We start from the raw sequence: 27,399 nt of genomic DNA on the forward strand, positions 1-27,399 counted from the left end.
TAGTTACCTAATATTTAATGGTCCCTAGGTGTTTATCAGGACTGGGTTCCTAGCCAACATAAAGAGGAAGCTTTCTAGTGGCTCAAGGGCTACTGAGAAATTGTCAAACACAAGCCATTAGATTGAAGTTGTTCTAATTAGACACAATTGCACACAGTACCATTTTGGTGAGGAAATCCTCTCCTGTACAGGGCTTTCAGTTCCTCGGCATCTGGAGAATCACTCTCTCCCCAGCGCTTTCTTATGAGAGATATCACTGGGTTGTAGATGTTGAAATTCAAGTGAGGGTAGTATTGGGCAACAAGGACCCAACCTTACTGAAGGTTCTTGAGAGCACCAAGGATTTCTTCTTTCATCTACCCACCTGTCTTTTAAGGTCATAAAATTTCTTGCTCTGTTCATGTCTGGTTACTGTGCAGATCCTTACCTTATTCCTGACCCCACTCCAACCTCTCACCTGCTTTGCTCATTCATTCATTCAGCCACCGTTGATCAATCCTACTCTATAACAGGCACAACTTTAGGCACTGTGGATTCAACAGTGAACAAAATAGACAAATATCCTAATCTCAGTATGCTTACAGAAAACTAGGGGAAGACAGACAAAAACTAAGTAACTACAGAATGATGTGCAAACTTAAAGCTGAGCTTTGCAACAGAGTTACACAGTCACACTTTTGACTTATTTCTCCCTGTGTTCCACCTCATCAACAGGCTGTATGCTCTGACCAGCTTCTCCTGTCCCCTTTCACACTTGGTAAAGGATAACCTGAGGACACACAGGAGGCTTTGAGACTGATTAGTGTTACCAGTAGCATGAAGTTAGAGGTGGGGGTGAGAGTTATGGGAGAAAGGGAATACTTTTCGCATGGTGGGTTAAGCAAAGGATAAACTTACTTTGGCTACCATTGTGAGAGGGGCCTGCAGGACCAGCAGTTCCTGTCACAGCTAGTAAAGCTAGTTGCTGGTCTCTAAAATGTGTTCTGCTGATCCTGGGCTTACAGATATGTGATACAGGGGCAACTGCAGGGGCAGCCAAACAGAGGATTCTGGACTTCCCAGCTCCCACTTCACACTGTGCACACTGCTGAGGGGAGAAGTGGGTGAGACAGGAGAGGTCTGCTGTGCCATGTGGGTAGCTCCCTGCTCGGGGATTGAACTAGTGCTGCAGTGGCTATGGATAGCTGCATAGTGATGTGACTTAACCCCTTGTGCCACAAGGGAGGCCCAGAAGCACCGTTCTGATTCAGATGGTGCGCTTCCCCTGACACTCTCCATACACAGTTCACATAGAGGTGGGTGCAACAAAGATGGAAGCAAGGAAGGTGGTCAGGCAAAGTTGGGGTGCATGGGGGTACTTGCCAATGGGACTCCCTTGGGAGGAGAGAGTCCCTGTGACAGGGGAGATTTCAAACAGTACATCAGGAATCTGACCACTTCCTACCATCCCACATGCGCCAGTTCAGTCTGAGCCCTTGTCATCTTCTGCATGGATTATTGCCATAGCCCCCTCCTGATGGAGACCCGCTCCAGCTAGAAGTCGTGTCAGGGATCTCAGAAAGGAGAGGACGGAGTCGGTGAAAGTTTTCTCTCAAAGGGCTGAGGGGAAGTGGAGCGAGGTAGGAGTGAGGAAAACACAGACACCTTAGTTCGTGCAAGTATCTCCTGCTGAGGGTCTCAGGGGGTCTTTATTTATACCTTAAGGCAAGCAGTGGGATTACATCAGCGTAAGCATTGAAGCAGAGCAAAGACAATCAATACATATTTTCTCATGGTCATGTAAAGACTCCCTTGGCCTTACACCTGTAGGACATTTTTTGGGTAACCTAACAACAATTAGTTTCCTAGGTATAGCTCATTTACTAGCATGATCAACAGCACAACATTTGGCAACATTTAAACTTTCCCAATTACAAACGAGGGTGTAAAATTCCTATTCTATATTCAATTACTAAAATCAATCTATTTCCTAGCACTCAATTAACTTGGTTAACATATTAATTACTTCAGAGTGGTTTAAAACAATTCATCAAATCTACGTAAGTTCTACTGAAGTCTAACTCTTTTTTATTTATTTATTTATTTATTTATTTATTTATTTATTTATTTATTTGTTTGTTTGTTTGTTTGTTTGTTTGTTCGTTTATACATGCACTGGGTACAGTCAGAAGCACGGGAGGGTGAGAGAATTCACCAGAGCCAGAGCAGGGGCAGAGCAGGCAGAAGGACCGAAGTACACTGCTGAGGGGAGCAGCGGGCGGCAGGAGGGGTCTGCGCGCCATGTGGGACCCTCCTCCGGTGGCCGGGGAGCAGCCGGGGATCGAACCGGCGCGGCAGAGGCCGCGGGCAGCTTCGCAACCCAGCGCTCAACCGCTGCGCCACCAGGGAAGCCCTGAAGTCTAACTCTTAACTAGAAATTCCTAACCTCCACATGGCCTGCAAATTATTGACCTCATACATCAGGAAATGTATTGTTGCCGCAAACAGGTACCCCCCAGGTTAGGCTATGGTTTCCAAGCACAGCTGGTTCAGGGCCAAAGTTCTCAGGGCCAAAACACTTCTTTCCTAATTATAACTTAAGCAATTTTTCACTTCTTTTGTGATAGTTCATGCGTAAGAACAGTAAGCCAATTGTCATCTGGCTCCAAATTAGGTTTTCACATGCCAATTAATAAGTAACTTACTTCAACATTAACCAAGAACAAAGAGGAGAGCATTAGCAGGTGTTGCCATGGAGACTCCCTAGTTCAGATCTTCTTTGGGAAGTGCAAGAACTTCCTTCTTCTGGGAAGCACAACGTTCCCTCTTCCGGGGAGCACAGGAACTCCCTGCTTCTCGGGAGTCTCCCCCAATGCCCGGACTTTGTCAAGAGACAGCATGGGAGGCGCAGCCTGCCGCAATTCCCCCTTATTCGTTTTGGCCAACATTTGCATTGTTTTTAATTCAGTATTAGTTTGCTTGATAGCACGAAAAAACAATTTAGCGAGAATTGGGAACAAAAACAGGAGAACCAGCACTATAAGCAAGGAAATGTCAAAGTTAAGAAGGAGGGGAACCAAGCAGTTTTTGTGGTGTAATGCTGTAAGGAGGCCAGAAAGGAAGGAATCAGCAACCCCGGCAGGAGTGGAGGAAGAAACATAAGCTAAACTAATTGCCTTAATATCATCCTGAAGATTAGCAAGATCCAGGGAAATATTGGTATTTTCCCAAACTCCCAACAAGTGGTTTTTAACATTATTCCAAGAAATAGAGGAAGAATTATAAACATGCGGAGTAACACAAATCCATTTAAAATCAGAGTGACATCTAGTGGTAAGATGAGTCTTAATATGTTGAATCTGATTACCAATATACAGTAAAGTCTCTTCTAGGACATTTAAACGAGCCTCAAGTTTTTTATCAATATGGTCTTGAATAATTAAGGCCTGGGTAACATTGTGAGACAATTCATTAACATGTGAGGCTGTGTGAACTTGTTGTATGAGAGCAGTAGTGGAGGCAACCACAGAGCCAATAATACCAATGAGTGCAGTAATGCCTAAGATAAGAGCAGCAACAAACCTTTTTGAGCGATGGAGACCTGTTTCAACAAGCTGAAGAGCATAGACCCCGGTGTCATCATACCATGGTTGGTCCAAGTGCATGGGAAGAACAACATAAGGAGGTTGATGCACAATAACAAATGTCATAGTAGACCATGAATTGACAGAGGTGATACAATTAGTGAGTATACAGCCGGAACAATTAATATGAAAAGCATTTTGATGATAAGTGATTGATAAATGTCCAGAGCCTTCAACAAGGAGGGCCGTGCGGGGGGGCCCACACAGGCCCGTATGATAGAGTCATTAATAGGGCGTCCAGGTCGTCGGAAATGGACAATTGAAGTGGCAACGAGAAGACGAAACAAGTCCGAGTAAGCACGAGTCCCATTGGAAGTATTGAAGAAATAGGTGGGAGTGATCCATCCGGCAGAAAACCATCGGGTGATGGGCTCTGGGGGAGGAATCAGACTGTCCGACCAGTTGTAGATGGAGGAGCCTTGCAGAAACGATCTCTAATATGTGGAGACATTGGAGTGGGAGGCGACCGCACCGGGTACAGAATGGTCATAAACAGAAACATTAGTTTGATAGGGCTGATATCGAATACCTGCAGAAGGAAGCATGCAATTATGCCAGAGGGGAAATCCACGACTGTGGTCAACAGACTTCCAGTGGTCATTTGGAGTGCGAAATGTACAAGCAGGGAGAGTGGAAGAGAGGGGAATACGCGTTAACTGTTCATCAGCGGTCTGAGGGCCCAGGAGATTCAGGGACAACACCCAGAGGTCACGTCTTGGCGTGGGGGAAGAAAGCTTTGGGGAATCTGTTAACAAAAACTTATAATTAATAGGTAGACATCCACGCAAATGAGTCTTCATATATTCAGGATTCGATGTAAAGCACATGGGGGAGGTCCCTACACGTCCGTGAAAGGAAAAGTTATTAGTTCTTTTAAACAAAATAAAGGAGTCCGAATCACCACCTAACAATTCAGAAAAATTAGTAAAAACACGAGGTGAGAGAAATCCCCAAGGAGTGGGGTGCAACAGAGGAGAGTCAGGGATGTAGGCCCAATAAGAAGTTGCAGGTGCAGAGCTAGAGGCTGTGGGGGGGGGGGCGGCAGCGGGGGAACAGGTGAGGAATGAATAGGCATTACTTGGCAGGAAATAAGAGCCAACATAGCTAAAACATGGTTTCCGGAGTAACAGCAGTATTCTGACTGTTGATGAGATGACGAGCTTGGTGTGTGAGCCTTTTGAGTTGGCCCCAAGACGGGTAGCTGCAGTGCTGAGTAGCAGATGACCAAGACTTGCGGTCATGCAGATGCAGATGATACAGGGATGATGTCAAATTGTGGGTAGGAGAGTGAGGACGTCGTCCAGAAGGAGAATTACGGAGATGAGGTGGGAGTCTAGACCTTCTGTTTCCTGGTTTATTCTGCAGAGGCGGGGAGGCCATCGGTCGAGTTTTTCTGGACATGATGGCAAATCACTCTGTCAGGGAGCCAAATAAGAGTGTTTGAGTCCTGTGGAAAAACACAAGCATACCCGCTCCCACAGGTTAGAAGCACATCAGGTCCCTTCCAGGTACCTGTGAGGAGATCCTTCCACATGACATGTGGTTTAGGAGTCGGATGTTCTGGCTCCCAATGTTTATTAATTGGTGACACATCACGAGAATCACAATTCAGATAATTAATTACAAACATAGCATGGGTCAGAATATGATGAGCTGAACTGTGTTTAAATTCAGACTGTTGCAGCTTAGTTATTTGAGACTTTAAAGTCTGGTGGGCTCTTTCCACAATTGCTTGCCCCTGTGGATTATAGGGGATTCCTGTGGAATGAGCAATTTGAAATGAAGCACATAATTTCTTGAAGGCAGAAGATGTATACACTGGAGCATTGTCAGTTTTAATTGCACGGGGCTTGCCTGCATAGGCAAAGCAGAAATGCTGAGGGACATCCTTAAAAGCCTCTCCCGTCCGGGCAGTGGCCATAATAACATGGGAAAATGTGTCCATGCAGACATGAACAAAACTGAATCTACCAAAACTAGTAACATGCGTAACATCCATCTGCCAGAGGTCGTTTGGCCTAAGACCTTGTGGGTTTACCCCCATTGGAAGAGTATGGTGAGTAGTGGGGCAAACAGAAATTATGAACAATCTCTCGTGCTGCTTCTCGGGTTAGTTGGAACTGTTTCCGCAGTGAAGCGGCATTCTAATGGTGGAGGGCATGATCATTAATTGCCTCCTGCACTGAGAAAGCAGCCTTTCTAGTCAGCAGATCCTGCTGAGACCCTCAGCAGGAGATACTTCCACGACCTAAGGTGTCTGAGTCTTCCTCACTCCTACCTCGCTCCACTTCCCCTCAGCCCTTTGAGAGAAAACTTTCACCGACTCCATCCTCTCCTTTCTGAGATCCCTGACACGACTTCTAGCTGGAGCGGGTCTCCAGCACCCTCCAAAAGGCTCTCCTCTCCTGACCCTTTAAAAGTATGAGGTAATCCTGTCTCTTATCTGCTGCAAACCCCACAAAGACTCCCCATTTCAGTCAAAGTAAAAGGCTCTCCACCAGCAGGCCCCATTAAGCTCTCTGACCTCATCTCCATTTTTCTCACTTACTTGGCTCCAGCCTCCTGCTCCTCAAAACCTGCCAGATACACCCCACATCAGAGTGTGTGCACTTTCTCTGTGCAGGCAGCCAGCCACCTGGCTTATCTTCAAGTCTTTCCTCAAAAGCTGCTTTGGAGGCAAGGTCTTCCCTGACTACTAGTTTTAAAATTGTAAAGCTGCTCTCCCTTCCCAACCCCTCTCTACTCCCAGCATTCTAGATCCTTTTTACACTGTCTGTCCACACTTTTGCTTTTCCCATGGCACTTATAACACACTATCCTCATTAGTAGTGAATTCGTTGCTATCATCTGTCTCTCCCCTACCAGAATGCAAACTTCACCAAAGCATGCTCGCATGCTCGCATGCTCTTTCTTTCTTTCTTTCTTTCTTTCTTTCTTTCTTTCTTTCTTTCTTTCTTTCTTTCTTTCTTTCTTTCTTTCTTCTTTCTTTCTTTCTTCTTTCTTTCTTTCTTCTTTCTTTCTTTCTTTCTTTCTTTCTTTCTTTCTTTCTTTCTTCTTTCTTTCTTCTTCTCTTCTTTCTTTCTTTCTTTCTTTCTTTCTTTCTTTCTTTCTTTCTTTCTTTCTTTCTTTCTTTCTTTCTTTCTTTCTTTCTTTCTTTCTTTCTTTCTTTGTTTTTCTCACTGGTGATAATCCGGCTGCCTAGGAAAATAACCAGCACGTAGTATGGTCACCTGAGGACGTGGATGCTTTCACACTCAGACATCCCCACAGCACGGGGAGCCCCTGGTGATGCTCCTGTGGACACAGGAATAAGGATTGACAAACAGGCTCACTCACATTTGCACACACATACGCACACACAGAGGCCATATGTGCACATGAACGTGCATGCAGAAATCATATTTTAAATGCTTATTTTTTATCATGACCTCGAGGGACCATTTTTCCCCTGGAATTCTGTTACAAAAATTTTTACACCTACGGAATATTTGAAGGCATCATACAGGGAACATCCACCACCTAAACTGTACAGGAAGTATTTTGCTTTATTTGATTGACTGCACATCTGTCCATCAATATAGCTGTTTACATAGCCCTCAATACATCGATGCATTTCAAGGTAAAGTGCGGCCATTGGTGCACCTCACCCAGAAACACTTCAGCATTAATGAAAGTTCAACATGTCTACTTTTCCAATAAAATTTACAAACAGAGAAATGCACAGATCTTAAGTGTATATTTGTTGAGCTTTGACAAATGAGCTTTTGGACTGTGTAATTCAAAGCCCTAGCAAGAGAGAGAACATTACTTTCAGCCCCCAAATTTCTGTCATGTCATTTCTTAGTCAATCTCCTAGCAGAGGCAACCATGGCTTGGCTCTGATTTTTTCACTATAGATTAGTTTCACTATAGATTAGTTTTCTAGAATACATAGATTGTTTCAATATGTACAATACACATGTTTGTCTATCCAGTGCTTTCTATACACACACAGATGCACATGTGATGTCTTCATGGAGAGTAGTAAGTTCTCTGGACTGACAGAAAGGCCAAGGTATTTTCAGTCTTGGCCTGTGATCTATTCTCTCCTCTTCTTCAATCACTTTGTCCCTGAGAGACCAAGACAGCTGGACTTCAGAAACAGAAATTCAGGCTCTGTGTGTTTTGTGTGCTCTTGGGTTACCCTCCACCCCCTCCTTATCCACACCGACTATAGAGGCTTCTCATCAGCCTCATCCCTACTCCCACTCACTTCCCACAATAGAGCTTCATCCTACTTCTCTGCAAGTGTGCAATGGGGTGTCACAATCTTAACCCAGGCCATGCCCAAGTAGGTAAAATTTCACGTGGGTAGAAGAAACTAGACAAGCTGAGGTGGAGCATCTCCTTGCGATCTTGTGGGAGAGTGGGGAGAGTAGGAGTTGCAGGGTGGAGAGTAGGCAGGGCCTGAGAAGAAACATGAAGAGGGGAATGATTGCAGGCCCTGAGCAATCATGGCTGAACAGCCACACAGCACTTAGCTGGAGTGACCAGTACCCTGGGCATGATGCTTTTGCCCTCTAAGAAGGACTTCAAGACCTTCCTGGAGGTCTTCACTATTTTTCAATGGGTCCTCAGTATCTTCTCTATTGGTGAGTCTTCAGCCTCTTGGAGGTTGACCAGCTGCTCTGGTTTGCTTGGGACTTGGGCATATTACAGTTCAGCAGGACTTTTGATGTTAAAACTGGTTGTACCAGGCAAATCAGGATTGTTGGTTGCTAACCTGACACTCCTGCTCATGGAGCATGTGGGCCCTTGGAGTGTACATGTTGGGATGTGTACACACTTAGAGGTATGTGCACCTGTGTGGGTGGGCATGTGTGTGAGCATCTACACTGGGGGGTTGGGGCATGTTTTGGGAAGAAGGGGCACAATTCCATGGACATTAACCAATGAAAAGAACTTAGTTGCAATCTTGGGCTTTTGAGCAAATCATCCTTGGGAGACAGTTTTCCTGGTGGCAGAGGGAGGGATGAAAATCTCATGTCCAGAGGAATTCATCTGGTTCTCCACCATATGGGAAGTGGGCCTGGCAAAAAAGTCTCATCTGTCAAGTGATTTGGGTCAGTCCTGGCAAGAGCTTATGGTATCTCTGGGAAGGAAAGATTCAGCTATTCCCTGGGAGCTTAGGACTTGCAAGTGAGTAGAGAGAGTGGCATAGAGGGCAGGGAGTATGGGGGTTGGGGTGGTGATGAGAGTGTTGCCTGGAGTGGGTGCCAGAATCCCCCATGTTGAAAGGAAAAGCATTAGCTTAGGAATGACAGGCATTCACAGCTGGAAGAGACCAGGTAAGAGGATTTCTCCTAGGGCCTTGGTGCCAATGTTCTTGGAACCCAGAGTCAGTCAGTGGTCTCAAGGCATCTGCATTTCCTTCTTGTAGATTCTGCTCTGGCCTAGAAGCTTCAGGCCTTCCCCTCATCCTGGCCTTGTCAGGGATTGTTCACTCTGCTCTAAAAACTCTTTCTTCTTCCCTTATTTCTTACCATCCTTGAAGAGTCAATCCAAATGTGGGTTCTCTTCTATTGTCTTTCTTGAGTCCTTGTTCTATCCTGAGAGACTTGGCTTATTACCACTCTCTTCCTCCTTCCTCTCCTCATTGTACTGTGTGTGTCTGTGTGTGTGTGAGAGAGAGAGGGTGGGGGAGACACAGCGAGAGAGAGAGCAAGAGAGAGAGAGCACACAGAGTCACCCATGCCCCGGAGCTGACACTGCACTGAGAGCATAGTGTGAGCATTTATTGAAGGCCACCCTAGGCCAGGCTCAGGTAAGGGTTGCAACCTCCATAGAGGTACCTTTCCTTCCTCAGTCCAGTCGAGGGCTTAATCTCCTTAGACGTGACCACTTGTTGGAGACCCCTAGGGCCTGTAGTGCTGAGACAAGGAAAGCATCAAGGTCATGGCTAAAAAACTGATGAGGCCAGGTGGGAGGACTGGCCTGTGTGCAGATTGGGGTGTTCTTTCCTGTGTCTGAGAAGCTATGTCTAGGGGAAAAACTAGATTAGAAAAAAACCAGAATGACCTGATGGCTCAGAACCGTGGTGGTGAGTGTGTGCCCAGAGAAGGCCAAATGCTAAGAGAATACTTCGTTGTCTAGTCACTAACATTGGGGGAAGGGGGTTGCTGCTTGTATCAATAAAAACAAGTTGCACCGGGCACTCGGGATGCTTCAGCACAAAAGAGAGGATTTGCGTCCCCTGGCTCCCTCTTAAACTCTGTTTTGTGTCTATCATTTCTTGGTAATTTCTACAACTCAGTCAGAGTCCTCTTTGGAGCTGGACACTGGCAACTACTAACACTTTTTTGTGCATCTATAGCCATAAATGATAGTTATGGATATATAAATATGTACCTAGCCACATGCAGGCATTCATACATACAGGTGCAAACACACACACACACACACACACATACATACACAGAGCCAAGAGGTGGTAAAATACGGGTGTTAAAACATATAATCTCTTGAGTCAGATGGCCTGTATTCAAATGCCAGCTCTACCACTTACTCTCTGTACATGTTTGGCAAGTTTTTTTATTCTTTTTGAGTCTTGTTTTCTTCATCTGTAAAATGCGCACAAACAATATATTAAGTGGGATGGCCTAGGTGCCATGGGGAGAGAGAGGAGGCAAGGGTGAAGCTCAGGTCCCCAGTGTGAGCTGTGGGGTGGGATGAGGGGAACGAAGCAGGGGGTAGAGGGCAGCAGCAGGGCTCTAGGCCTGGAGCCCAGAAGATATGGGTTCCAGTGCTCATCCTTCCTTCATGAGCTCTCATGGGGTGAGGTGGGGCAAATGACACCTCGGCATCTTCCCACTCTTGACCAGAAGAATCTAAGAGTAGGATAGTGTATATTTGGATCTGAAAGGCCTTGAGGGAAAACACTCACAGTAAGTCTACGAAGAAGACAGGGCAGATACTGGTAGTTTAATTCTCATCTGGCAGATGAGATACTGAAGCTCACTGACTATGCTTTTAGTAAGTGGCACAGCATTTCACAGCAGGCTGCTGCATCTGAGGCCACACTGCCTCACAAGGTATCTCCAACATTGTCTGGGTTCAAACTTAGCGTAAGGGAAACAGGGAGGTCTCTTTGGGATTAAGCCCATGCTTCCTTTATTTCTTGAAAAAGTCAGACCGTTTTATAAAGAGTTTATCAAAAGCCTAAAACTGCTCACCTTCATTTGACCCTTACACCTGTTCCACAGAGGCAGCCATTTTCAACTTCAGTTAGCTCACGCTTCTGGTGTTTACCTCTGTATGTTTAAATTTTACTATTTCATTTTTGAAATATTGCTATTTTCTGATCTAATAACTTTAGATATTGTCACTGACTTCTTAATATGGAAGATGAGAATTTGGCTCTAAAAACTGTCGTTAGAGCTGCCCCCAACTGGCAGGTTTTGGTTAAATGCCTGACTGTGACTAGGAAATATTATCCACAGTTGAGCTATTTAGTGTATTAAGATTATATTTCCTTTCTTGTGCAACTTCTGGTTTTCCCTGAAATTCATAATTGCCTCATGTCAAATTTTTAATTTTTTTTTTTTTTTATAGAGGCATGTTTTATTTATTTATTTATTTTATTTGTTTGTTTGTTTGTTTTTGTTTATACATGCACTGGGTACAGTCAGAAGCGTGGGAGGGTGAGAGAATTCACCAGAGCCAGAGTGGGGAGCAGAGCAGGCAGAAGGACTGAAGTACACTGCTGAGGGGAGCAGCGGGCGGCAGGAGAGGTCTGCGCACCATGTGGGATCCTCCTCCGGTGGCCGGGGAGCAGCCGGGGATCGAACCGGCGCCGCAGAGGCCGCGGGCAGCTTCGCAACCCAGCGCTCAACCGCTGCGCCACCGGGGAGGCCCAAATTTTTAATTTTTAATTTTTAAATTTTTTTATTTATTTTTATTTTTTACGTCATTGTTCATTTTTAAACAGTATTTGTTTCCCCCCCACCCTCTCAGGTGTAGTCCCCATAGTTTCCTTCACCAATGCACCTGTGCACCATCACCTCAGTCCCCTGTGCTCCACCCTCCCTCCCTCTGATCCCTCTTCCTCCTCCTCCCCTGCAGTATGTCTCTGATTTATAATTGTCTGTTTTTGCTTTGTTGTGTTTTGTACTGTTATTATTTTTTTACACTGATGTCTTATTTGGTCCCTCTATATTCTTGCTGTAAGTGAAACCATCCGATATTTTTCTTTTTCCTTCTGGCTTATTTCACTGAGCATAATTCCTTCTAGCTCCATCCACGTTGCTGTGATTGGCATGAGTTTATCTTTTTTGATTGCTGAATAATATTCCTTTGTGTATATAGGCCACATCTTCTGGATCCAGTCATCAATTTTTGGGCATTTGGGTTGTTTCCAGGTTTTACCTATATTGTAAATAGTGCTGCAATAAATATAGGGGTACAGGTGTTCTTTTGAATCAATGTTTTTGTGTCCTTTGGGTAGATCCCTAGGAGTAGAATTGCTGGGTCATATGGTAGCTCCATTTTTAGTAGACTGAGGAACCTCCAGACAGCTTTTTATAGTGACTGGACCAGTTCGCACTCCCAGCAGCAATGTAGGAGAGTTCCTTTTTCACCACATCCTCACCATTTGTTGTTGCTAGTTTTTTTTTGATATTTGCCATTCATTCTTAATGGTGTAAGGTGGTATCTCAATGTGGTTTCGATATGCATTCCCCTGATTATCAGGGATGTTGAACATTTTTTCATATGCCTGTTGGCCATTTGCATTTCCTCTTTGGAGAAATGTCTTTTAAGTTCCTCTGCCCATTTCTTCACTAGATTGTTTACTTTGTTTTTGTTGAGTCGTGTGAGTTCTTTGATTATCTTTGTGATCAGTCTCTTATCAGTTGACTGCAGTGCAAAAATTTTCTCCCAATTAGTGGGGTGTCTCTTTGTTTTGGTTAGTGTCTCTTTTGCTGTACAGAAGATTTTCAGTTTGATGTAATCCCAGGTGTTTATCTTTTCCTGGACTTTCTTTGCTTTGGGTGATGAGCCTTTAAAGATGTTACTGAAATGTATGTCTTGCATTTCAAATTTCTTTAGTTATCTATCATGTATCTATTAATGATCACTAATTCATCCCCAAACACTGCACAGATGTGTGATACTCTCTCATGAGGGGCAAACACATCAGAAATTGGTAAATCTCCTTACCCCTGCCCCCCAAAAAACATTTTTTATTTCCTTGACATCACCACTGGACCCCAGAATCCTCATGTTCTAATCTGGTCTCCAGCTCAGCTGTTGCTTCCAGGCCCTAGTGGAGCCTCGAGTGCATAATTTAAGAAGCTGCCAGCTCTCAGGGTTGCGTATGCGTTGGGTCAGTACTTGCCCAACCCCTGAGAGGGTCTCTTGAAATTTTGTGCCCTGTGCCTTGCTTGCCTTACCCTCCCACTGGCCCTAGTCACTTCCTGCCTTCAGTGAATCCCCCCCCCTTTTTTTTTTGCCTTGCCTTTCTCTGTCATGGTTTACTCCCTCTTGCTGATGGAACACATTCCTCCAGTACTTTCCTGAGAAGGGTGCATGGAAGATGAACTATCTGAGAATGCATATCTGAGATTGTCTTTATTCCACTTCCACACTTGATTAATCATTTGGCTCCATATAAAGTGTCTTAGCTGTGTCTAGTGTACTTGAGTCTAGAGTCTGGTTCAGTTTTTCAGGGAGTAATTTCCCCATTATCTAGGTCGGGAAGGGAAACTACTTCTTTGATAAACTTTCCATCAAGTCCTGTGCCTCATCCTTGCTTTATGTGATACCTGGCAATTCCACATTCTGAGTCTTCCCTAGCTTCTCCGCTGCAAACAGGCATGCGTCCTGCAGGCATTCCCTTTTCGAGCAACTAGGTTTCATCTTTCTTTGTTTCAATTCAGTCACTCCCTCCTCCATCCACTTTCTGCTGTCTCTCATCCACCATTGGCGTCTAATTCTCTTCCTTCTTGTCTCTTTCTGTTCCTTCTCCTTAATTCTCTTTGCAAACATTCTTACGGTAATTTTCATGAGGTGTCAGCAAGATGTTAAGGTAAAAATTTGTGCTCAATCTGCTATGTTCAATTAGAAGTGTTTCTGTCTTTTCTAACCTTTATTTTGACCCACTTTCAATCACAGACTTATTCACAATTGTTTTAAAAACAGTCCAGTAATAATTTTAAGTGTGTGTGGCTCCCTGTGACTCATCTCCATTAAGTCTGTTCTAACTACTCTAACCTACAGCTCCTATACTGTGGGGGCTTAACAGCCCCTGCCTTGTTCTTTCTCAGCCTACATTTTCCTTTATTTCTTGCCTGTCACCTTGTGTGTTTCCCACGAGGCCAAGATGTCTTCTCTTTCTCTGATGTTCCTTCCACAGATGTCCCCTTACATTTTGTGTTCTGCAGTTTGATCATCTTCCCCACCTCCTGGTCCTACACTTCTTGCCTTTGATGAATCACCACAAAGACATGTAGGGGGAAATGTGAGTTGGAGGAAAACTGCTTTTGGTTGTCTTCCTGGTCCCCCACCCCTGGTGTTTCCCATCACTGACTCTGCCATTGAACTCAGCCCAGAGCAGGGCCTGGCTTCCTGTGTGGAGTTGGCTGGGGAGCCAAACACCTTGCCTGAAATAGGTTCTCAAGGCCAGAGTGGAGGGGAGGGGCTGGGGACATGGGCACGAGGGCTATGTGCTAAGGCAGAGAGATTGTTGAGTGAGTTTGGGTGAGTGTATGTGTGTGTGTGTGTATGTGTGTGTGTGTGTGTGTGAGAGAGAGAGAGAGAGAGAGAGAGAGAGAGAGAGAGATTGAGAGAGAGAGAGAGAGAGTGTGTGCATGCATGTGTGATCTTGGGTGGGCAGAAGTCTGGAGGAGGGTTGGTGTGGGGACTGTTCACAATTCATGAACTCCAGGCTGTGCTTCCTCCAGCAGCTCTAGTGATCATCGTCAACCTCTACCTGGTGGTGTTCACATCATACTTGCCTGTCACTGTGCTCCTTCTCAACTGGCTGGCTTTTGACTGGAAGACCCCTGAGCAAGGTAAATGTCCTGCTGGGAGTGGGTTACCACATGCTACATGCCTTTTCTTTTTCTTATAATCCCAAGGGGCTCTGGTTCAGGAATTCCAAGGTAGCCCTTTAGTCTGTCCCTCCCTGGGCTAGACAAGCTGAGAAGAGGGGTGTCTTTTCAAAGTGCTAGAAAGACCCAGATCAGAGCTGGAGTGGGTTAGGGGAGAGACAGTGAGGCAGAAATCTAGGCTTGTTGTAAATTGGCTCTGTCATTCTGTGGTCCATCCTGATTATTACTTAAGAGGCTAGGAAAAAGCAGGGGGTGAGACTACCCTGTGAGAGGCCAAGAGGACTCTAAAGAAGACAACACGGGTGGGCAGTTTGGCTACATTGGCACTGTTTTCAGGCGGTCGTCGGCTTCCCTGTATGAGGCGGTGGTGCCTGTGCAAACAGCTCAGCGACTACTTCCCTATCAAGGTGAGTAGCTTTAGATTCTCCATGGCCCCAGGCCCAACCCCAACTCCAGGGCCACTACTTGTGTCAAGGCGGGGCTGAAGGTGCTATTCTCCTGGAGGCCTGCGTGATGGAGGCTCCCCAAAACTCTGCGTCACCCACCGCACAGGGTCAGACATGATGGCTTTTCCTTCCAAGGCCTCTGGCTGAAGAGGCATTCCCTCAGCTGGTCACACTCATCCTAACTCCACATTCCTCCACAGCTTTTGAAGACTCATGACATCTCTCCCAACCACAACTACATCCTTGTCTGCCACCCTCATGGGCTCATGTCCCATGGATGCTTTAGCAACTTTTCCACAGAGTCCACAGGATTTGCCAAGCTCTTTCCTGGCATTACCCCTTATGTGCTCACACTGGGAGCCTTTTTCTGGGTGCCTTTGCTGAGAGACTATATTCTGTCTGTAGGTAAGTTGGTTCCTAGGCTATAAAGCCAAATTAAAAATGGTGTTCCGAGGGAGAAGTTTTGGGGGAATGGGTGAAAGTAAGTCTAACTCCATGATCCTCTCTGCTCTGATGAAGCTACCTTAGGCTCACCTTCTTTTGAGGAGGCAAGGAGGAAAGTTCAAAGGAGGTTTGGGGAGTGGCCATGACCTTTTCGCTTTTTGTGCCCCCCAGGCATCTGCTCCGTGAGCAATTCCTCCATCGACTTCCTGCTCACCCGCAGAGGCACAGGCAACATGCTGGTGGTGGTGGCTGGTGGCCTTCATGAGTGCAAGTACAGCCTCCCAGAGTCCACCACCCTGTTCTTGAAGAACCGGAAAGGCTTTATACGGAAGGCCCTTCAGCATGGGTAAGGGCAGTTCTGGTCTAGACTAGGGAGAGAGGTTCCAAAAACCCAGAAGAGGAGGGGGAAGGGGTTCAAGGAAATACTACCTAAAAAGGGGAGGAAAGCCACTTCTGTGTCATAGTAGAACCTGGTCCAAGTCCTGGAGGCTTTTCTGGTCGTGAGGAAAGACTAGAGGGCCAGCCCTGAGCCTGGTTCCCTGCAGAGAGCCTCTCATGTGGGCCCATCCCTCTAGAAAAGATGACTTGGCTGCCACTCTATCTCAGAAAGAGCCCAAGTTACAATGTGAATTCAAGGGAAGAAGACTCAATGAAGTGACCCCTCTCTCTTCATTTTCCAGTGTCAGACCCGTGGGTTCACAGGAAGGCCCTGAATTTCCCTCTTCTATTGTAGCTGGCTGCTACTTTGCCCCAGGCAAAGTAGATGTGGGGGTAGACCATGAGGTCTTCATACTCGGCCTGGACCTAGGCCCAGCTAAGTGAGGGGCTGAAGAGTCTAAGCGGACCCAGGGGTCACTGATGGTCAGCATGCTTGGCTTTCAGCAGGGTCCCTGCCCTTCTGGCCATCCAAAAACATGTCTCTCCTCCGCAGGATGTCTCTGATCCCCACCTATTCCTTTGGGGAGACAGACCTCTATGATCAGCACATTTTCACTCCTGGGAGCTTCAACTGGTTCCAGAAGTGGTTCCAGAGTTGGACACACGTCTACCCTTGTGCTTTCTATGGGCATGGCTTCACTGAGAACTCCTGGGGCTTTCTGCCCTATGCAAAGCCCGTCACCACCGTTGGTGAGTAGTCCCTCTGCTGGCCGCATCATCCAAGGATGTGCGATTCAGTCCTGAGGCTGAACCTCAGCTCTGGTCATGTCCAAAAGCAGGGAGTCTGGCCAGGATGAGTGGGAGGTGATGTCAGGGTGCGGAGAGCCCAGGTTTGAAGGCTAAGGCCCATTTTGAAGTGTGAGCTGTTATGATAATTTCTCCTTTTCCTTCTCTGTCTCTGGCAGTCGGGAAGCCGCTATCAATGCCCAAGATTGAGAACCCAAGCCAGGAGATAGTGGCTAAATACCACGCAGTGTATATTGATGCCTTATGCAAACTGTTCGACCAACATAAGACCAAGTTTGGCATCCCAGAGACCAAGGAACTTGTGATACGTTGAAAGACATCACTAGCCTCTCCGTCTGGCTGGAAATTGTGGAACCAGTGAAACAAAAGTCACCTATGGGGGCATCCTGCTCTTGATTTGGTCAATCATCAGTGTGGGGAGGGACTGTCCATTTGGTTGTTTTCTGGACCCCACTTCCCTTTCATCTCTCTCCTCCCAGCTCTTCTCTGCTTCTTCCCTGGGGTTATGACAGAGATAGCCCCAAGAGGCAGGGAAGGCCCTAGGGGAGAGGTACCCTGAAGACTCCTAACATGTGCCCACTTAGTGCCAGCATTGAGGAAAACGATGGACAGAATAAAAAGCTATCTTCTGATACTGCTTATGTCCTAGCTAGTTTGTTTTGAGGGCCTAGGATGCCTGTACACATCTTTCTCTAGCTTTCAAGCAGAATCATCTTTTGGCATGGAGACTCCCACAGAACTGGGTGCCTTGTGATCTGGTGGGCTTTGAGTTCAGACTACCACCTACAAGCCATGTGACTTGTGGTCACCTCTGAGCTTGTTTCCTCATCCATACCATGGGACCAGTAGTCCCTCCCCCTGCTTACTTCAAAGACTGTTGGGAAGATCAAATGCACTTGAACTTTGTAAAGTGGAGTCCACAAAATTATTCTCCTCCATGTTGTGTATTTCCCGTCCCTGGGCAAACAGTGCTATTATTTTCATGGCATCTCAATGTTTAAAAGAAAGTTTACATTGTAGGAGCTTGTCCTTTGAAACTTTAAGTAATTGATACCCCCTTCTACCCACTGGTCCACACTGTTTCTGCCTCAAGATGCTCTAATAGGATGGGCCAGGCTCTGTCTCTCCCCCACCAAAATATCTTTCCTTGCCTGGCTCTCTAGCTTGCCCTTCCAGCCTCTGAAGGGAAGCGAGTGGCCTGGCTTCTGGCAGCCATAGAGAACTCTCCCTGTGGACAGTGAGTCTCTCAGACTGGGCCCATGGTTGTAGGCAATGGTTACACCAAGTTTACATCTTGGCTCACAGCTCCCTTGTTCCATAGCTCTTGGGTGGATGCCATTTGATCTCAATGTTTTACCTGCATCAACTTTTGTCACTTTGGTCTAGAACATCTGGTGTCTTCATCACAGTATGATAGGCTGCCTCTGCCCTGGGTGCCTGCCTCATGTGATGATCTGTGCACAGTGGGGCAGAGATGCTTCACTTTTCTGCTGTGTCCATTACATCCTTTTACCACAGCTGACATTTCCCCTTGAACTCCCAAAAGGTATTTTAAAACATCTCCTGACTTTCCTTTGGTTTTCTTTAAAATATGTACCTATCACCTAACTAGGGTATCCAGATGACCGAGCTGGGCTCCAACACCCTGCCTGTGCACACTAGACATTGCTTTGTCAAAGGCAAGTGCGCCCACTTTCTTCACTTATGCAGTGGGTACAAAGGCTGCTGGGGCAGTGAGAAGTGTCTCGAATTCTCTGGGACTAGGCGACCCTGGACTGCTATATTTTGGCCTTCACAGAACTCCTGCATGCAAAGAGCTTGGGGCCCAGCAGTGAGGCAGCAAGGTAGAGCAGAAAAAGTGCCCCACTTTGGGAGTCAGACGGGACTGGCACCTCCTAGCTGGCCAAACTTAAACTCTGAGCATTGGTCTCCTTGTCTGCAAAATGTAATGGTCCCTCACTGGGGAACTAGAGGCTGGATCCACCCAAGCTGTTTTCTACCCAGGCCTGAAATACCTGTCATAGATGCCACAGTCTCAGGCTGATGGTGAGCCCAAGCTTGTGCCTCTACCTCAGGATAATGTTCCTTTCTGCAGTTCCCTGAGAGTATACTGGACACGTGGTGGCAGGTAAAGCTCTAAGGGGGTGGGGATGGGGATGCATGGGCTGGGGCAAAGAGAGGATGTGAGATGCTCTGACAGGAAATTCAGACTACCTTCCTTCATTGCCCCCTCTGTCATGGTGCCTTGCTCCTTTCCCTGGCACACATGTGACATTGCCGGCAAAAAAACACCTAGCATGTAGGAAGTGCTCCAACCAAGTTCCAGAATAGGGGGTGGAGGGAAAGCTTTATTTGCAAAGAATAAACCGTTAATTTATACAAACTTACATCCCAGTTTATATACATTATGTATAGTTTATATACACAGTATCTCACACTGGATGCTGACCCCCAAAGCAGCACTGGGCCTGCTCCAGGCCATTCTCACAACAAAGTTCACCCCCCATCCCAGCCAGAAGCTTTTGGAATAAAGGACTGACACACCCCAACTCCTCTTAGAGAGAGAGCCCTGAAATGGATTAAAGGAAAAATCAATTTTCTTTGTGCTCCCATGGCCTAGGGAAGCCTCCAGGCAGGGTTGGGGCCCATCAGCATGAGGGTGGCCTCAGGACATCCTTGGTAAGGGGCCAGTCAAGGCAGGAGTTGGGCGAATACTTGGGGGGAGGAAGGGTTCAGAGGAAGGCTGCAGCTACTTTCTCCCTGCCCCACCAGGCTCCTGAGAGGGGCCAAACACTTCCAGCCTAGAGTCTGTGGGTGGAAGGAAGAAGGGGTCTTGTGGGACTGGGTCTACCCTGCCCCCTCATCTCTTGGAATCTGGAGGTTGGGGCTTGTTCACCACCCTGGGCAGGTCACGCTCCCCCTCTGGGCCTCTGTTTCCACATGAGTAGCCTGGGGCAGGATGGAGGCTGATTCCTGCTGCTGCCTTTCTAGCTCTCCATTTCCCTGCATCGCTTCCATCCACCAGAAGTTACATATTCATATGGGCTCACGCGTGGGCCAGTCATTGTTCACCTCCAGATTCCAACCACTTTCCTGCTCAGCAAAAGAAATTTGGCTCCGGGAGGTTGAAGGGGTAAATAAGAGAAAGACTACGTTTTCCCAAGGCACCTGTAGCTGAGCATGCCCCAACAGCTGCCTTTTGGATCAGCTTTGTCAGCTGAAGCCCTAGTGGCAAAGGCCTCTGCCAGGCAATTCTTCAAACCTGTTGCCTGCTTGCTTGCAAATGTCCCCATCCCCTTCTCCATGCTAGTGTCAGCCCACTGATGAGCTTACATTGGCACCAGTCCATGCTGCAAATCTATTTCCACATTCTTTGAGAAGTAAATTGCTTCACCACCTTGCCAGTAACTGCTGTGGCAGGGACCCCCGCTACCTGTTGCTTCCCTCACCTCCCACATCCCTGGAGGATTCTTCCTGAGGGTGCATGATAAATAAAGGGTCCCACGAGAATCCTGTTTCTCTGTAATCCCCTCCACATCTACAGAACAGGACAGATGTCCGGATGTCCTGTAGGGGCACATTTAGGAAGCCGTTTCCTACCCCCGCCTTATACCCTTTTGGCTTTAGAATCAGGCCTCTTTTGGGTCTTCCTCCATCCCTGAGAGATCTTGGCAGAGCGCTCCCTGTGGAATGGTAGGAAGAGATGAGGAGTCACTCGGTAGCTGTGGGAAGCAGCCAGCTCCTCTGGTGTGGGGGCTAAGGTGAGGACTAGCTTGTTAACAAGGTGGGTGAGAGAACAAAAAGGCTCTGGATTCTGTGGACACTGGAGGTCTGCTGCTTGGATGTAGTACCAAGAGGATTCCTTTGAACACAAGAGCTCTAAGGCTGATGGCTGTTTCACAAAAACCAGCCTACCCTTTTGGCCGCAGAGCCCCCTGCAGCCGAAAGAACACATGCAGCCAACAAGGAACGAAAATGAGCATCTTTGGATTTCTCCTTAGGACCCTCGTGGATTGTGGGCCCTTATTACTACCTTAAATGGCTCTCTCTGGACCCCCGATTCAACCCAATTCTACAGCATGACAGAATAGCTTTGGAGTCAGACCTGGCAGAAGCCCTGACCATGATTTCAGTGGGGTGAGATCTTGGTCAAAGCACTTAGTAACTCTGAGCCTCATCTAAACAGTGGGATTTGCAATATTATAAAAGGAGATAATTAGAAAGAAAGTACTTTCCAAACCTTCAGGAGAGGTCCCCTCAGTTCCTGTTGTAACCGAGGACTTTCTAAGGTACTTTATAGGAATTGTGGCCTCACTCATGCCTAGTTTCTCTCACAAGGGGTTACAAGACCATCATTTGTGATCAGACAGTTGTGGGGTCACCCCCTGACGCTTGGCCTGACCTTGGAGGGCTAAGCAGGGTAGCCACTCAGGAAGGGAAGTCACAGCTGAGAAATGAGCACCTGCTCTTTTTGGTGGATTTCAGCTGCCTGAAAGAACTTACTCCCCATCTCTTCAAAAGGAAACTCCTTTCAGAAGCAAAAGCAGCCAGACTGTCCCTCATAGTCTTGGGTTAGACCTCATGCCCAGAAGCCAAGTGGGGCCTGGACAGTTATTAGGCCCTTGAAAGGTCCCACCACTGACCCAGTGGGAAGTTTAGGATAGGGGCAAGGTGTCCTTGGAACTGACTAGAGGGCAGAGACCTCTCCTTAGATGCCAGCATCTCCTGAACCCTGAACCTGTAGTGGAATTTACTGTGGCTTTCTGAAGAAAAGGTGGGTCAGCAGGGTGTCGCTGCCGTCCTTTTGGATAAGGACTGGGCTCGTGAACACTCGGACTGCAGTAAATTTGAAAAACAAACGATAAGAAATCCCATCTGCCCTTTCTGCACCTCTCACCCTTTCTGGGTCAGGCAGCAAAGCTCCACCGTGCTGATGCCCAGGCATGTGCTAGGGTTTGGGGATGTTAGCAGGCAGTCATGGCAGCTGTCTAACATTCGAACAGGAAGGGGATTCTGGAGGTGCATCTGGTTGAACCCTTTGCCCGCAGATGCAACTCCACCAGAATATTTGTGTGGTTCCATAAATGGAAAATTCTCTTCATGCCCAGGCAATCTAAAGAGTATCCCAGACTCACGTAAGTCCAGGTTCTGGGTTAGGCACCTGTCTCAGACAGAGGTAGGCTCTGTGGAGAGAGAAGACAGGAGGTCGTCAGGGTGGAGGGGTGACGATGGGGAGGTGACCCAGGGAATTTTCTGAGTGTGGAGCACAGCTGTAAACAAAGTGAAAGACTTTTGGTTCAAACTATGGCTTCAGGTTCTGCAGCAAGCAGGTCTGTGGTTCCTCCCCGCAGGGGTCCCAGGGAAGAGCAACCTGTCTGAAGCCAGGTAAGGTGCTGCCATCTAGGTCTCAGCCTGAGCGGATGGGCCTTCTGACCTGCATGAACCTGCTAGTAGGTGGCAGTACAGGGCAACGAGGATGCTTCCACTGCCAAGGACATGGGCTCTATGGGCTCGAAAGGTTTGTCCTGGGTTTCTGTCATCAGCACCTGACTCTCCCCACCCTCACCCTCTCCTTAGGCTGCCACATCCCTGCCCCCTCTCTCCCTATCACCCAGGAGAGGAGCAGCATCCCTCTTGGGTCAGATGTTTGCCCCCAGAATCTGAAGGACGCCTTGGCTTTCTCTTGCCTGCTGCCCTGGACCCTCATTTTAGTGCAACAAATGACAAGTCTGACTACAGTGACCCTGGGGTCTAAGAGTCACACAGCAGCCAGTCAACATGGAGCTAAGGAGGAAGGTTCTGCTTCATGTGAACCCTGGGGCTCCATCAAATGTCCTGTTAACTCAAGGTCATTCTGGAAAGTCAAACAGGCCTTGTCATCCCAGAGTCACTGGGGAATAAATAGCACTGGGAAGCTTCTCTCTGAGGATGTACTGAGAGGCTCTGGGAGTCCTGGCTCCCAAACCTGGGGCAGGGGCATGGGCAGGGGCAAAATGGGGGGAATCTAGGAGGCAGGGGCCTCGCCCAGCCTGATGGCCCCAAAGAAGGTGGTGTGTTTGCTCATGTTGATGGAGATGTCGGCGTGCACCATCTTCACAGCGATCTTCTGCCGGGCTTTCAGAAGGCAGACACCCGCGGTGTAACAAGTGTTATAGTTGGTTTTGCCTGTCTCGATACTGCGGGTACACTGTAGGAAGGGCTTCTCATCCACGACCACCTCATAGCTGGCAAAGTCAGTGAAGTTGATGTAGTATACCTGGGTGGAGGCAACAAGAAGGGATTGGGGAAGAGAGGAAAGAGAGAGTGGGGCCCTCCCCTGCCGAAAAGAAGGGCCCTTCTCAGATAAGCTGTGCAAGCACCTCATGAAGGGGACAGTGCCATCTGAAGGTCTTGGTCCTCAGCCAATGGGAAAGGCCAGGTGAGGGCAGACTGCCCTGCCCTACAGGCCTCCTGGCTCCAGTGGCCCCCTTATAAACTTTGAGGCAAGACCAGGCCTTATTTACCTCTTTGCTTCCCTCTACTTCTCCCCTGCTACCCTCCTGGGCCCTGGCACGCTCTCCACCCATTAGGTACCAGCAAATAGAAACTAACTTCCGATTTCAAGCCCCAAGGACTATAGGTGGATAAATGTAGAAGTCCCTGATTCCCCAGAGAGGGTGCAGTAATCTTCAGCTCTTTAAGGGCTGCTCAGTCAACCCATGGCTCCCCACCCTCACAGCTGAATTTGTCTCTCAGATGCTCACACTGTTCCTGGGCCCTCTTGTCTCATGAGTGAGAAAACAGATCCAGGAACATGGGGAGTTATCTACCATAAATGAGATAAAGAATCTGGATGGGGGAGACCCAGGCCCCTACCTTTACTTTGTGGCCAGGAGGGAGTGCTAACATGTTCAATGGCCAGGTGGCAAGGGAACTTGGACAGCGTGTTGTTGTGCAAGGCCTGAGATCATGCTTGGTTCTCTCCTAGGCCCAGAAAATTACTTTTTCTATTTTTCACTGTCCTTATCCATCATATTCTACACACCAACAGGAGTTTTAGAAGAAATGGCCCATAGGACAATGGGATTACACCCAGCCCTTGGGGACTGGGACCTTCATCTGCCCTCCCCACCCCGCCCCCCCCCCAAATCACTTTATGAGATGTTGCTCCTTCCACAGACTCTTCAGGAGGGAGCAGTTATATTCAAATGCCACATAGTTTCTTGGGTCCTGTAGGGCCCCAGTGGGGCCAGGGTGCTTGGTGGGATTAGTCAATGCTTGTTAACCCATCTTCTCTGACCACTTTCCTGTGAGACCTGTGTGTGGGCTTGGTGCTTTTTCTGTCCATCTGCTTGCTGGCTGCCTGCTCCACAGAAGCACCAATCTCAGGTTTCATCTCCCTCAAGCTCTGGGGAGTCTCCCCAAATAAGGTAAACGATGGGTGGACTGAGATGGGCACTGGCAGATGGGCACTGGGAGTGGGCCCAGGGCAGAGTAAACACAGAGGGAAAAAAGGAGTGGGAGAATGCCAGCAGGCAGAGGCAAGAAAGCCAGAGAAACAGAGTGGTAGAGACACAGTAGGGGAAAGAGGAAGTAAAGACAGCCAGAAATCTCTCTGAGGTGGCAAGGAAGTCCCTGGAGCAATTCTGATTATAATGTCCAAGTTAGTGAAGTTGGAGGAAGGGGTTCTCAGCAGCCCTGGAACTGACTCTCAAAGAATATACTCAGGCAGTAAGGGTTTGGCAGTTAAGTCAAACAGCTCAGCAGGGAAACAGGGGCCTGAGGCCCTGCAGGATGGGATCAGATAGCTGGGTGTCTCTCTTTTCAATTTTTCTACCACAGCTGGCTGGGAAAAACAAAAACAAAAACAAAAACAAAAACAAAAACAAAAACAAAGCAGCACCTCCTTCCCTCTCTTCCTTTCTACTCGCTCCCAGGGTGGTGCCCCCACTCCCCTCACTCTCCAAAGCTGGACTTTAGCCATTGGCTGGTCTTGGCTGGCTCCACAGTGCCCCTGTGTGGCCTGCACCGGATCTGCATCCTGAATATAAGAAGAGTTAGGCCTAAGACCGTACTCACTTCTACCTGACTATAGATGAAGTAGGTGCCGTCCACCAGTACCTCCAGCTCCCCGCTTCGGGGATGTAGCTTAAACACCTTGGGATTCATGGTGATGCGAGACCAGTCATTGAGCACTCCACCTGAAAGATCTCAGTATGAGAGAAAGGCAGTCACTCAGTACATGTCAGAATAATCTGGGCAATAGAAATAAGAAACATCAAACAGTAAACAACCCCCAACCCAGCCCAATGCAACCTGGAGAGCCTCGAAGGCCGAGCTTTAAACAGCCTTTGGAAGAAGAGAAAGTGTTCTGTTTGTAAAGTGGCCGTCGGGGGCCTGCCTCAGGTCCCTGGGTGCCTGGCTATCTTCCTCCTTCCTTTCTTGACCTTTTTATCTGTAAGGGTTTTTAACCAACACCTTCTTGCTGGAACTGGAGGTGGAGGAATTCGAGGAGAGTGGGCACACTGTCCTATTTTCTTTGTTGTCTGGGGCCTGCACAGGCAAAATTCAGACACTGAGTGGCAGGCTAGTCCTTATTATTCTGCTTCATTTCTCCAGCCAGAGCTCTTATTTCCTAGGTTCATGGCTTTTTCTCTCTTCTCCTTAAGAAATTCCTTTTTATACTTCCTCCACATTCATTCCTTTCTGGAAAGTCTCCCTGGTCCCCAGAAAACAAGTCAAACAACTGTCCGTTTGGAGAACCTTAGGGATTGGGGAGAGTCAGCGGAGCTAGTGACCACCAGTAATATGGCCCCACAGGGAAGAGGGAGCTTTATTAAACTAAGGGATAGACCACCAAGCTGCACCAGAACCGGCCAGGGGGTTGGGTGAGGGTGTCTGGGAGCCCAGGCACCACTGGAAAAGCACCTGTCTCTCGGCTCCACCCTTGCTGGGGGGCGAGGGGCCGTCACACAACCTTGGTTGGACAGTGGGGGTCAGCATGGAGGGGTCAGGAGCTTCCTTTTCTATCTTTCAGCAAGAAAGCTGTTCCTTCCTGCTACAAGAGGAAGACTTCCAAGCCTATGGGGCTTTTCCTGTAAACCAGACATTCTTAACCTAAGAAATTATATTTTAAGCAGCCATCCTTGATTAGTCTGAGAAGACTGCCTCTCTGAGGATTAAAGAAACTGGCCTTCTGGGAAAGGTAGCCATCTTTCCTTGAGGGGGTTACATAGGCATAGATGGGACAGAATTTGGGACAGAAAGGCCTCGGCTCTGTTCCTTCAATAGCATGCTCTTCATGATGCCCTTTCACCCCTGAGCCCCTCCATTGTGTGTCTGGTAGAACTAAAGAACAACGCAGTTCTGGTAGAACTAAAGAACTACTGGGGATGGGCCCAGAAGGGTTGGAACCAGTCTAGTTTTGTGGTAGTAGGAGAAGTATTTGAAGCTTCTGGCATGGAATGAAGACTGAGGTCACCCATATCGACACCCAAATAAATATTTCCTGCCTGTCTCACTCCTCCCTGGACAGATGGTGATCAAGGCTCACCCAGAGCCCTGGGGCCCAAGGCAACCTGGTCCCAGTAGGCCACTTGGGTTTTGGGGCCATTCTGTTGCTACTTATTATTTCTGAGACTATGAAGTCAAGTGTCCAGGTGGCAGTTCAGGATGTAACGAAGCCTAATCATTAAGGAAGCTTTAGTACAATCAGTTCAGGACTGACTGGGCGCTTAGAAGCTGTTTCCATGTAGCAGGTTTCTTTAACCTTCACTTACTGTTTCTGCACTCATGGCCCTTCCCTTCCACTCAGAGCTCTGTAAGAATCTGGTATCTTGGCTAGTTTGGTGCTTCCCAGGCTCCTGGGGGTACATACATTTTAGGCTTTGCACACCCTGTGGACTGGACATTATTTCAAAGTGCTGTTCTTTAATGAATGTTCATGTCTCTTTGGGGAAGAAAATGAACCTAATCATTCAGCGGAGTGTACACACATATTACTGAAGTAGCATAATGCAGTGGCAAGAGTCAGACAAATGCAGTTTTGGATTCCAGCTCCTACATGCAACTGCCATCTTAGGCAGTTCAACTAACCTCTCTCTGAGCTTCAGTTTCTGTCTTTGTGAAAAGGAGCCAATACCTACCTCATAGGGTTGTGATGAGGATCAAATACAATAAAAGACAAAGAAAGCATGTTGAAAACTCTAAAGCACCATACAAATATTGGGCAATATGATTTCTTAGGGGATTATCCAATCTCTCTGGGCCTCTGTTGCCCCATCTTTTAAATGCAGGGGTTACATCCAATCAGTTTGCTTAACCTCATTAACTTGCTTCCTCCTTTTACAGACATTGGCATCTCACACTCCCTGGACAGTCTAACATGCTTCCCCCTTCCCTGAGAGAAAACCCCCCCCCCCCATCCATTTCCCACTCATTAGGCAAGAATTTTATGAAGTTTTACCTTCTCTTTTTTGTATTGTGAAAATGTTTATCAAATCACACATAACCTTGTGGTGACTCTGATATAACCTCCATCTCCCAAGAATCCCTGGTCTATATGATGTTTCAAGTCATTTTCGGTTTCCTTGTTAGTGATTCCAAACACAACTGGGTGTAATAGCAATGGGTCTT

At 47.5% G+C, this 27,399-nt stretch overlaps 2 protein-coding genes across 6 annotated transcripts in view; one reads left to right on the forward strand and one right to left on the reverse strand.

Moving 5' to 3' along the window:
• Nucleotides 1-8,169: 8,169 nt before the first annotated feature.
• Nucleotides 8,170-17,294, forward strand: AWAT2 (acyl-CoA wax alcohol acyltransferase 2). The gene is made up of 7 exons (XM_037513044.2): nucleotides 8,170-8,254; nucleotides 14,561-14,671; nucleotides 15,047-15,117; nucleotides 15,357-15,561; nucleotides 15,772-15,946; nucleotides 16,532-16,728; nucleotides 16,944-17,294. The coding sequence occupies exons 1-7, from the start codon at nucleotides 8,170-8,172 to the stop codon at nucleotides 17,096-17,098; spliced, it is 999 nt and encodes a 332-aa protein (XP_037368941.1). The 3' UTR covers nucleotides 17,099-17,294.
• Nucleotides 17,295-19,021: 1,727 nt separating this feature from the next.
• Nucleotides 19,022-27,399, reverse strand: part of EDA (ectodysplasin A) — a 330,732-nt gene continuing 322,354 nt past the window's right edge. The window contains exons 7-8 of one of the 5 annotated variants that reach the window (XM_054695684.1): nucleotides 24,844-24,974; nucleotides 19,022-23,041 (exon numbers count right to left, since the gene is read on the reverse strand). In XM_054695684.1, coding sequence (XP_054551659.1) covers nucleotides 22,790-23,041; nucleotides 24,844-24,974 — 383 coding nt within the window. In that variant the 3' untranslated portion in view covers nucleotides 19,022-22,789. The remainder of the gene's footprint in view (nucleotides 23,042-24,843; nucleotides 24,975-27,399) is intronic. The other 4 variants (XM_054695688.1, XM_054695686.1, XM_054695689.1 and 1 more) reach the window with 4 other exon arrangements.

Source organism: Talpa occidentalis, unplaced genomic scaffold, assembly GCF_014898055.3.
Source record: "Talpa occidentalis isolate TD23 unplaced genomic scaffold, MPIMG_talOcc4v2.1 talOcc4.15, whole genome shotgun sequence".
In the NCBI taxonomy this organism is placed as follows: domain Eukaryota; kingdom Metazoa; phylum Chordata; class Mammalia; order Eulipotyphla; family Talpidae; genus Talpa; species Talpa occidentalis.

What these genes read in the sequence shown, in the direction of transcription:
- AWAT2 (XM_037513044.2), top strand. Translation starts at nt 8,170, where the DNA reads ATGCTTTTGCCCTCTAAGAAGGACTTCAAGACCTTCCTGGAGGTCTTC. An exon ending in CCTCAGTATCTTCTCTATTG is followed by an intron (nt 8,255 to 14,560) that starts GTGAGTCTTCAG and finishes TGCTTCCTCCAG; the next exon opens with CAGCTCTAGTGATCATCGTC. An exon ending in GCGACTACTTCCCTATCAAG is followed by an intron (nt 15,118 to 15,356) that starts GTGAGTAGCTTT and finishes ATTCCTCCACAG; the next exon opens with CTTTTGAAGACTCATGACAT.